This window comes from Trichomycterus rosablanca, chromosome 13 (genome assembly GCF_030014385.1).
Source record: "Trichomycterus rosablanca isolate fTriRos1 chromosome 13, fTriRos1.hap1, whole genome shotgun sequence".
NCBI classification, from domain to species: Eukaryota; Metazoa; Chordata; class Actinopteri; order Siluriformes; family Trichomycteridae; genus Trichomycterus; species Trichomycterus rosablanca.
In genome coordinates this window covers 37,999,333-38,012,370 of record NC_086000.1, presented here as the reverse complement: position 1 = coordinate 38,012,370, position 13,038 = coordinate 37,999,333, and the positions used below count along the sequence as shown (strand labels likewise).

The 13,038-nt window shown below is 45.7% G+C and overlaps 1 protein-coding gene across 2 annotated transcripts in view; it reads right to left on the bottom strand.

Moving 5' to 3' along the window:
- Positions 1 to 1,213: 1,213 nt before the first annotated feature.
- Positions 1,214 to 13,038, bottom strand: part of slc8a1b (solute carrier family 8 member 1b) — a 66,225-nt gene continuing 54,400 nt past the window's right edge. For both annotated transcript variants that reach the window (XM_063006969.1, XM_063006967.1), the window contains exon 7: positions 1,214 to 2,003. In XM_063006969.1, coding sequence (XP_062863039.1) covers positions 1,627 to 2,003 — 377 coding nt within the window. In that variant the 3' untranslated portion in view covers positions 1,214 to 1,626. The remainder of the gene's footprint in view (positions 2,004 to 13,038) is intronic.

The following is a 13,038-nucleotide window of genomic DNA, read 5'->3' as shown; positions in this document are numbered from 1 at the left end:
TGGCTAACTGAGAATGAAATAATAACATCAGCTAGCTGGCTAGAGTTAGCATGACATGTTTGTTAATCGCCCTATAAATTTCCTGACAGGAATCCAGTCAGGTTAGCTCAGTTAAGCTAGCATAATCAGTACAGACTAGCTAGCATTTACAATGAATTATTATTATGGCTTTTCTTAGAAATCCTGTCAGGTTCGCTAATGAGCTAGCTAGCATTATCAGTGAGGATTAGAAGATCAGGCTAGCACATGTAGCTAGCTGGATAGCATTATTAGTGAAGATAATCAATGTATATAAAAAATTCCTGTCAGGATGTTAGAATGAAGAAAGGAATAATATCAGCTAGCCGGCTATAAACGTCCTGACAGGATAGCTAGTGTAAGCTAGCATTATCAGTACAGACTAGCTAGCATTTAGAATACATTATTAATATGGCTTTTCTTAGAAATCCTGTCAGGGAAGCTACGTTTAGCTGGATGGCTAACAAAGCAGGCTGGCATTGTTAGCCAACTAGAAACTGGGCAAATGAACGTACATAACGTTTTAACATGCTTAAGAAATCCTGTCAGGTTAGCTCACATTAAGCTAGCATAATCAAATCCTGTTAGTTTAGCCTACAGTAGCGAATTGGCTTGTGTTAGCAGTACATGTTTGTTAATCACCCTATAATTTATTTATTAATAGCTCATGAAAGCTAACATAATCAGTACAGACTAGCTAGCATTTACAATGAATTATAACGTGTTTCTCAGAAATCCTGTCAGGGAAGCTACAGTTAGCTGGATGGCTAACAGAGCAGGCTAGCATTGTTAGCCAATTAGAAACTGGGCAAATGAACGTATATAACGTTTTGACATGGTTCAGAAATCCTGTCAGGTTAGCTCATGTAAGCTAGCATAATCTAACGTTTAGCTAAATGGCTATCAAAGCAGGCTAGCATTGTTAGCAGCTAGTTAATATTATCAGTAGAAACTGGGGAAATGAACGTATCGGACTTGTCAGGTTAGCTCACATTAGCGAAATGGCTAAAAACATATAAATATAAACGCTACTTTTTGTAGCTAAAGACACGCCCACTTTTCCTTATATGGTGTCAATCCTCAGAACTACTAATTTCCCATAATTCCACTCTCTAAACGTGGTTTAGCACTGGCCTTAAATTGTATATTTGATTATTTTTAAGTAAGTTTAAAAATAGTTGAAAATAGTCAAATGAAATGATGGAGGTGAGAAAATAAAACGATAAATAATAAAACAAATCCGACGTTTCCTCTCACAAAAAACAACATAAACGTTAAAAGCGGAGGTTAGCGGAGGTTAGCGAAGTTCCGCCACGCTTGCTAGCTTCCTATTTCCGTCGTCTTTCCGCTTTATTAGTTGATTGTTTTTTGTACGTAGCGCTTTAGCTAGTCCGCGTGTGCGCTGGACCGAACAAAATGGAACCTAAAGGATAGAAGCGAGTCCGTGGGCGTTCCCGTCAGCGTCAGTCCTCCCTCGTAGCCTGTGTGTGTGCGCGGATGCGGTAAGGTAAGAGCGTGGGCGCCCCCGTGTGGACGCCGTACAGTCCGATGTTTGGTGGTTTTCGGGGATGCGTGCGTGTGGGCGTGGCGTGTGGGCGTGGCGTGCGATCAGAAGCCCTTGATGTGGCAGTAGGCCTCCAGCGAGGAGAACAGGATGTAGATCAGCCACAGGCTGAAGAACAGCATGGTGGTCAGCGCTTTGGCAGTCCTGGGGCCGCCCAGCTCGCCCCCGATGTCGGGCCGGCGCCGGTACATGAGCACGGCCACGCAGATGAACGCGAAGATGGTGAAGAGCGTGACGGAGAAGGCCAGGTTGCCCGGCTCCACGCGGAACTCGCGACCCTTGGAGTTGTGGAAGATGGCGGCGATGGACCACGCCAGGCCGATGCCCAGGAACACGTTGACCGCGTTGCTGCCCGTCACGTTCCCGATGGACGCGTCGGCGTACTGGTCCTGGGTGGCCGCCACTTTACTGGCGAAGGTGTCTGGAAAAAAAGAGGAGAAGAGCACGGTTATACATGCTGCCAGATTAAAACAGGTTGTCGCAATCTTACCATATAGAAGCACTTTGTAGTTCTACAATTACTGACTGTAGTTTATCTGTTTTTCTACCCTGTTCTTCAATGGTCAGGACCCCCACAGGACCCCCACAGAGCAGGTATTATTTAGGTGCTGGATGATTCTCAGCACTGCAGTGACACTGACATGGTGGTGGTGTGTTAGTGTGTGTTGTGCTGGTATGAGTGGATCAGACACAGCAGCGCTGCTGGAGTTTTTAAACACCTCACCGTCGCTGCTGGACTGAGAATAGTCCACCAACCAAAAACATCCAGCCAACAGCGCCCCGTGGGCAGCGTCCTGTGCCCACTGATGAAGGTCTAGAAGATGAGCGACTCAAACAGCAGCAATAGATGAGCGATCGTCTCTGACTTTACATCTACAAGGTGGACCGACTAGGTAGGAGTGTCTAATAGAGTGGACAGTGAGTGGACACGGTGTTTAAATCCACTCATACCAGCACAACACACACTAACACACCACCACCATGTCAGTGTCACTGCAGTGCTGAGAATGATCCACCACCTAAATAATACCTGCTCTGTGGTGGTCCTGTGGGGGGTAACAAAGCATGCAGAGAAACAGATGGACTACAGTCAGTAATTGTAGAACTACAAAGTGCTTCTATATGGTAAGTGGAGCTGATAACATGGACAGTGAGTGTAGAAACAAGGAGGTGGTTTTAATGTTATGGCTGATCGAACCCAAAGACGCTCACAATTTTCAGTGCACAGAGCATCACAGATAACAAGTACATACAAATAAACAATAAGGAGAAGACCTGATGGAGGGGCAGTCTAAGCTTAGTAGCCCGGCTGATGAAGACCTGAGAGAGCGAGAGGGTTTGTAAGGAAGAAGAGGACGAGACTGTTTAGAGATTTATAGGTTAGTAGAAGGATTTTGAACTGTATGCGATATTTACAGGAAGCCAGTGGAGATGTTAGAGAACTGGCATGGGGGGGGGCCCTCCACGACATGAATTTAACCCCCCACTGCACTGCCTTCCCATTGGCTGCACTCACCAGGTCGTTATTATTATATTACAATATTGTAGCGGCGATATGTGAGTGACATTCAGCTCAGCCAATAAGAATGCAGCACACGGTTTATACATGTGCAGTTAGTTAGTTTTCTATATGAGACTCGCCGTATGGCCCCAGTATTGAACCCAGTAGGTAGTTCGGGTGCTGGAGCTGGAGCTAGGCGGTCTAAAGTGTTGTAACGCTCACTGAAGTCCTGACTAAACAGTTAAAGTGACCTCGACCATGTGGTGTGCCTTTATTCCCACACCTCCACCACCGCACGTTTTTTTTTCTTTAATTTACGTGTGTGTGTGTGTGTGTGTGTGTGTGTGTGTGTGTGTGTGAGTGTGTGTGTATCCAGCTTCACTGTAATGTGATGGCGAACAGATCAGAGCGTGACAGAACGGTCGAGTTTTAACCAGACATGAACTTCTAAGTATTTATTTACTGAAGTCGGATGTAAAGTTTTACACGTCCATGACTGAAGCGGTCAAGACCAGCTTTGTGATTTCTGAAAATAATATCCAACAATAACACTCAAAAACAGCAAATGAGGTGATTAGACTTTAAACTAAATAATAATAGACTTCGTGTAAAGTTAATTTAACATTTGTTTTCAAAAAAGTTGATTAAATATTAAAATAATGTTAATGTTTTTATTCTGCCTGCTTCTCATTTATATTACCTGAACATAACATCGACTCTTATCACTAACAGCTCATCAAAACTTTATTACTATAAAATTTACTGCTTTTTATAAAGAGATAAATGAATATCGAGCAGAATTAAGTTCACCCTGTTGGTCCGGCCTCCACAACAGTCCCAGTTTGTCATGTGGCCCCTTGGAAAATGTAATCACCCCCCTCTGCCGTGGGGTAAAATCTGAAATTATGCGTCGAGTACAAAGGGCAGAACTGACGCTTTACCGTGCGCGTGACTGAACTTCCTTATCTAAACAGCGTCGCTGTAATGAATCAGACCTGAATTTATGGCTCGGCGAGGCGCCGTGCTATCAAACCCACACTGAAAATGTAAATAAACCAAACGCTTTAATTAAAAGTCGTCGGTCTGGACTGAAAGTAATTAGTGAATGATAAAGAAAAAGCCGTTCTGTGTCTGTGAGCTCGGTCCCGCGGCGTGTGCGTGTGGTTAACCGTGGTTTATTGTTATGGCGTTGTGGCTAACCGCTAATTTAAATGTAAACATGACCAGCGCTGGAGCAAAACGACATGGCTAGAAATTCCTCTCTCACTCTCTCTCTCTCTCTCTCTCTCTGAGCTACCGGGACGAGATTTAAGTGTTTTTATTTTAAATTTTTTATCCAAAGTAACTTACAGTACCGTGACTCAAGGGCCCAACAGTGACAACCTGGCCGTGGTGGGGCTTGAACCAGCAACCTTGTGATTACTAGTTCAGTACCTCAACCACTAGGCTACAACGAAATAATACAAATATTTACAAAGACGTGTTTTTCCTACAACAATTGTGTCAGTGATGCAAAACTTTATTAGTTTTTTTATTGTGAGGTGAACATGCAAAATCTCCTGCGGTGTGACGGTAATAAAAATTAAGTATAAAATATAAAGCTGTATAAAATAAATCAGTGAGAACTGCACGTGTTTCTAAATTATTGTGGCTTTATTTGACGTCATGTCGTGTGGTGTGACATCATGTCTTGTAGTGTGACATCACATCCTGTGGTGTGACGTCAAGGGATGTGGCGTGATGTTACATCCTGTGGTGTTACGTCATGTCATGTGGTGTGACGTCATATCATGTGGTGTGATGTCATGTGATATGTCATGTGGTGTTACGTCATGTCATGTGGTGTGACGTCATGTCCTGTGGTGTGACGTCATGTGATATGTCATGTGGTGTTACGTCATGTCATGTGGTGTGACGTCATGTCCTGTGTTGTGACGTCATATCATGTGGTGTGATGTCATGTGATATGTCATGTGGTGTTACGTCATGTCATGTGGTGTGGCGTCATGTCCTGTGGTGTGACATCACGTCCTGTAAAGATGAGGCATTTAAACCCAACATTACTGTACTGCACTGTAATGTGAAGCATGGTGGTGGTAGCATCACTGATTATTTACATTTACATTTTCAGCATTCAGCAGACGCTTTTATCCAACTTAGCAGTATTGAGGCTTGAACCTGCAACCTTCTGATTAACCACTGAGCTACCGCTGTCCCTATGATTATTGATTATTATTGCATTAGAGTGTGACAGCAGCTCCAGCACAAATACAGTTAAAATAGGCCGGTGTAGCTTAGTGGTTAAAGTACTGGACTAGTAATCAAAAGGTCGCTGGTTCAAGCCCCACCACTGCCAGGTTGCCACTGTTGGGCCCTTCAGCAGTTTTACCGCCACAAACGAAACCCAAACAATCATTGAAGTTTATCTTAAATGCGGCTCAAATTAGAGTTATTGTTCCCGGCTTGTTTTTTTTACACTTCACCTCCCGTCCCAACTCTTTCTGAAGCAGGTTTGTAGTTTTGGACCAGATCAGAACTCAGTATTAATTTCAGCTCCGTCTCACCGCCGGCGTCTCCAATCTGTTGCTTTGATTCTCTGGGTTCTATCGTCACCGTCTCCATGGCATTACCATGGCGATCCCGGGCCCAGTCGCAAACAGAAGGTTCGCTAACGCTGAGAACGCCGGCGTGGGCGTCGTGGCAACGAGCGCCGCGTCCCACGATCCCGCGCGGGAGAGACACGGCGGCGTTCGCAGAAACAATTACAGACCTGAGGGGGCCAAATCCTGCAAATCTACACCTAAAGCACCGCCGCCGAGAGGCTCACGGTTACTGCAGCCACGGTTACAGTGGCGAACGTGCACCGGTAAACACACACCACCTAACACACACACACACTGATGAACACACACCACCTAACATACACACACACACACCACCTAACACACACACACACTGATGAACACACACCACCTAACACACACACACTGATGAACACACACCACCTAACACACACACACACTGATGAACACACACCACCTAACACACACACACACTGATGAACACACACCACCTAACACACACACACACACACCACCTAACACACACACACACTGATGAACACACACCACCTAACACACACACACACACCACCTAACACACACACACTGATGAACACACACCACCTAACACACACACACACACACACACTGATGAACACACACACACACACTGATGAACACACACACACACACACTGATGAACACACACCACCTAAAACACACACACTGATGAACACACACCACCTAACACACACACACACACACTGATGAACACACACACACACACACACACTGATGAACACACACCACCTAACACACACACTGATAAACACACACTGCCTAACACACACATACTGATGAACACACACTGCCTAACACACACACCACCTAACACACACACACTGATGAAGACACACCACCTAACACACACACCACCTAACACACATACACTGATGAACACACACACACACTGATGAACACACACCACCTAACACACACACCACCTAACACACACACACTGATGAACACACACCACCTAACACACACACACTGATGAACACACACCACCTAACACACACACCACCTAACACACACACACTGATGAACACACACCACCTAACACACACACCACCTAACACACACACACTGATGAACACACACCACCTAACACACACACACTGATGAACACACACACACACTGATGAACACACACCACCTAACACACACACCACCTAACACACACACACTGATGAACACACACACACACTGATGAACACACACCACCTAACACACACACCACCTAACACACACACACTGATGAACACACACCACCTAACACACACACACTGATGAACACACACACACACACACTGATGAACACACACCACCTAACACACATACACTGATGAACACACACACACACTGATGAACACACACCACCTAACACACACACCACCTAACACACACACACTGATGAACACACACCACCTAACACACACACACTGATGAACACACACACACACACACTGATGAACACACACCGCCTAACACACACACACACACACACACTGATGAACACACACCACCTAACACACACACAGTGATGAACCACCACACACACACACTGATGAACACACACCACCTAACACACACACAGTGATGAACACACACACACACTGATGAACACACACCACCTAACACACACACAGATGAACACACACACACTGATAAACACACACCACCTAACACACACACACAGATGAACACACACACACAGTGATGAACACACACCACCTAACACACACACACTGCCTAACACACACACACTGATGAACACACACTGCCTAACACACACCGCCTAACACACACACTGATGAACACACACCACCTAACACACACACTGATGAACACACACACACACACACTGATGAACACACACCACCTAACACACACACACAGATGAACACACACACACTGATAAACACACACCACCTAACACACACACACAGATGAACACACACACACAGTGATGAACACACACCACCTAACACACACACTGCCTAACACACACCGCCTAAAACACACACACTGATGAACACACACCACCTAACACACACACTGCCTAACACACACCGCCTAACACACACACACTGATGAACACACACCGCCTAACACACACACTGATGAACACACACCGCCTAACACACACACACTGATGAACACACACCGCCAAACACACACACACTGATGAACACACACCGCCTAAAACACACACACTGATGAACACACACCACCTAACACACACACTGCCTAACACACACCGCCTAACACACACACACTGATGAACACACACCGCCTAACACACACACTGATGAACACACACACACAGTGATGAACACACACCACCTAACACACACACTGCCTAACACACACCGCCTAAAACACACACACTGATGAACACACACCACCTAACACACACACTGCCTAACACACACCGCCTAACACACACACACTGATGAGCACACACCGCCTAACACACACACTGCCTAACACACACCGCCTAACACACACACACTGATGAACACACACCGCCTAACACACACACTGATGAACACACACCGCCTAACACACACACACTGATGAACACACACCGCCAAACACACACACACTGATGAACACACACCGCCTAAAACACACACACTGATGAACACACACCACCTAACACACACACTGCCTAACACACACCGCCTAACACACACACACTGATGAACACACACCGCCAAACACACACACTGCCTAACACACACCGCCTAACACGCACACACTGATGAACACACACCGCCTAACACACACACTGATGAACACACACCGCCTAACACACACACACTGATGAACACACACCGCCAAACACACACACACTGATGAACACACACCGCCTAACACACACACTGATGAAAACACACCGCCTAACACACACACTGATGAACACACACCACCTAACACACACACACTGATGAACACACACACTGATGAACACACACTGCCTAACACACACCGCCTAACACACACACTGATGAACACACACACACTGCCTAACACACACCGCCTAACACACACACTGATGAACACACTGCCTAACACACACACACTGATGAACACACACTGCCTAACACACACCGCCTAACACACACACTGATGAACACACTGCCTAACACACACACACTGATGAACACACTGCCTAACACACACACACTGATGAACACACACACACTGATGAACACACACACACTGATGAACACACACACCGCCTAACACACACCGCCTAACACACACACACTGATGAACACACACACACTGATGAACACACACACCGCCTAACACACACCGCCTAACACACACACACTGATGAACACACACACACTGATGAACACACACACACTGATGAACACACACACCGCCTAACACACACACACACACTGATGAACACACACCGCCTAACACACAAACTGATGAACACACACCGCCTAACACACACACACTAATAAACACACACCGCCTAACACACACACACACAAACTGATGAACACACCGCCTAACACACACACACACTGATGAACACACACCGCCTAACACACACAAACTGATGAACACACACCGCCTAACACACACACACTAATAAACACACACCGCCTAACACACACACACACAAACTGATGAACACACCGCCTAACACACACACACTGATGAACACACACTGCCTAACACACACACACTGATGAACACACACCGCCTAACACACACACACTGATGAACACACACACACTGATGAACACACACCGCCTAACACACACACACTGATGAACACACTGCCTAACACACACACACTGATGAACACACACCGCCTAACACACACACTGATGAACACACTGCCTAACACACACACACTGATGAACACACACACACTGATGAACACACACACACTGATGAACACACACACCGCCTAACACACACACACACACTGATGAACACACACACCGCCTAACACACACACACACACTGATGAACACACACACCGCCTAACACACACACACACACTGATGAACACACACCGCCTAACACACACACTGATGAACACACACCGCCTAACACACACAAACTGATGAACACACACACACTAATAAACACACACCGCCTAACACACACACACACAAACTGATGAACACACCGCCTAACACACACACACACTGATGAACACACACCGCCTAACACACACACACTGATGAACACACACTGCCTAACACACACACTGATGAACACACACTGCCTAACACACACACACTGATGAACACACACCGCCTAACACACACACACTGATGAACACACACACACTGATGAACACACCGCCTAACACACACACACTGATGAACACACACCGCCTAACACACACACACTGATGAACACACACACACTGATGAACACACCGCCTAACACACACACACTGATGAACACACACTGCCTAACACACACACACTGATGAACACACACCGCCTAACACACACACACTGATGAACACACACACACACTGATGAACACACCGCCTAACACACACACACTGATGAACACACACCGCCTAACACACACACACTGATGAACACACACCGCCTAACACACACACACTGATGAACACACACCGCCTAACACACACACACTGATGAACACACACACACACTGATGAACACACCGCCTAACACACACACACTGATGAACACACACCGCCTAACACACACACACTGATGAACACACACACACTGATGAACACACACCGCCTAACACACACACACTGATGAACACACACCGCCTAACACACACACACTGATGAACACACACCGCCTAACACACACACACTGATGAACACACACACACTGATGAACACACACCGCCTAACACACACACACACTGATGAACACACACCGCCTAACACACACACACTGATGAACACACACCGCCTAACACACACACACTGATGAACACACACCGCCTAACACACACACACTGATGAACACACACACACACTGATGAACACACCGCCTAACACACACACACTGATGAACACACACCGCCTAACACACACACACTGATGAACACACACACACTGATGAACACACACCGCCTAACACACACACACTGATGAACACACACACACTGATGAACACACCGCCTAACACACACACACTGATGAACACACACCACCTAACACACACACACTGATGAACACACACACACTGATGAACACACCGCCTAACACACACACACTGATGAACACACACCGCCTAACACACACACACTGATGAACACACACACACTGATGAACACACCGCCTAACACACACATATGAACACACACCGAGTGTGTGTGTGTAATAACATTTGTGTGTGAGTGTGTGTAATAGTTTTATGCATGTGTGTGTGTATGTGTGTCCAGAGTATAATTATCAACATGGTCTGATTAGCCCCATCCGTCATGATGCAGACCAGCGGCATTTTTACACACACACACACACACACACACACACACACACACACACACACACACAGGTTTATTACTGTGCAGTGCTGAGTGTGCAGGATTCGCCTCTGTCCTTACACACCATCCAAAACTATGTGGACACGCCTCCTAACGATTACGGTCAGGTGTTTCAGCCACATACACACCAGTGGGAACAGTTTAGGGAAGGCTCCTTCCTGTTCTGGCATGACTGTGAGATCCGGCCGTGGGGCGACGGGGGGGAAAGGAAAGCATGAGAGGAACCAGACTACACTGGGACCTCCATACTTGTTGGGTAGCCTAGAGAATATGTGACAGAATTCCAACAGTCACACTCCAAAATCTATTAGAGACAACTCATGGTCACATATTTTTGGCAAAATACTGCCACCAAAGGGCCCCCAGGTGGCGCCGCGGGGTGTATGTGGTGTTTGATGAGCTCCTATGCGAACACTATTTTAACTGAATGTGCACAAGTTCCCACAGATACACTCCATAATCTCATTAGAAAGGCTTCCCAGTAGTTGTTAACGCCAATGTTTAAACTAAACGTCCAATCAGCTGGGCAGCCAGGTGGCACAGAGGTTAAGGTACTGGACTGGTAATCAGAAAGTTGCCAGTATTGGGCCCCCGAGCAAGGCCCTTAGACAGGATAGTGTCACAGTACTGTAAGTCTCTTTGGATAAAGTAGGAAGTGTAAATATATTCCCTTAACGTTCGGCTGGGCAACCCCTAGTGGGCACGATCAACAGTGCAGTCCACCAGTGTTAATTTTGACAGCAAATTTTGATTTAGTTTTAGTTGTAATTTAGTCATCTGAATTGTTTTAGTTTTAGTCTAGTTTAAGTCGACTAATTATCATAAGACTTTAGTGGACTAAATCTACAGTTGATTCAGTCGACTAAAACACATATTGGTTTGTTTGTTTATTAGGGTTTTAACGTCATGTTTTACACATTGGTTACATTCATGACAGGAACGGTAGTTATTCATTACACAAGTTTATATCGAACACAGTCATGGACAAATTTAGTGTCTTCAATTCACCTCACTTGCACGTCTTTGGACTGTGGGAGGAAACCGGAGCACCCGAAGGAAACTCACGCAGACACGGGGAAAACATGCAAACTCCACACAGAAAGGACCCGGACTGCCCCACCTGGGGTTCGAACCCAGGACCTTCTTGCTGTGAGGCGACAGTGCTAATCACCGAGCCACCGTGCCGCCCTAAAATAAATATAAAGGGTGTAAAATGTAAATGCTTTTTCATCAGTTCCCTTAAATTATTTAAGTCATTATATACACTTACACAAAATGAAACATTTTTAATCAGGTATGGAATATTATTAATGTTTGAATGTGCAATACACACAAAACCAGATTTAACTTATTTCAAACATCTTTATTTACCTGAGCTGCTTATTGAGCATAACAATAACACAATATTAATGACCAGTAGTCCTGCTCTGCCTGAAACATATATGCATTGTTCATAACAAATTGCATATTACATTCTTTATAAAACTGGGTACCATAAAGCAGCTGTGCCATTATGTTGCCATTATACTGCCAGCGGTGCCAGATGTTTCAGATGTGTTGTGTTTTTACCCGAGATCGCCCCACATGGTTTACACACATCGTCTTGTTTTTCACGACGTCAAATGAGAAACGTGTCCAGATATATCGGCTCTCCTCTTTCTCCCTGTTGACATTGTGGAGTTAACCTGGTTCCATGAGTAAAGAAAGTTCACAGGCTAGTCTGCTCTTCCTGGGTTTAGATCAAATGTGTGCGAGTGTAAAAGATTAGTACTGATTGGATGGCTAATCGGCTTGTCCCGCCTCTCCTTATA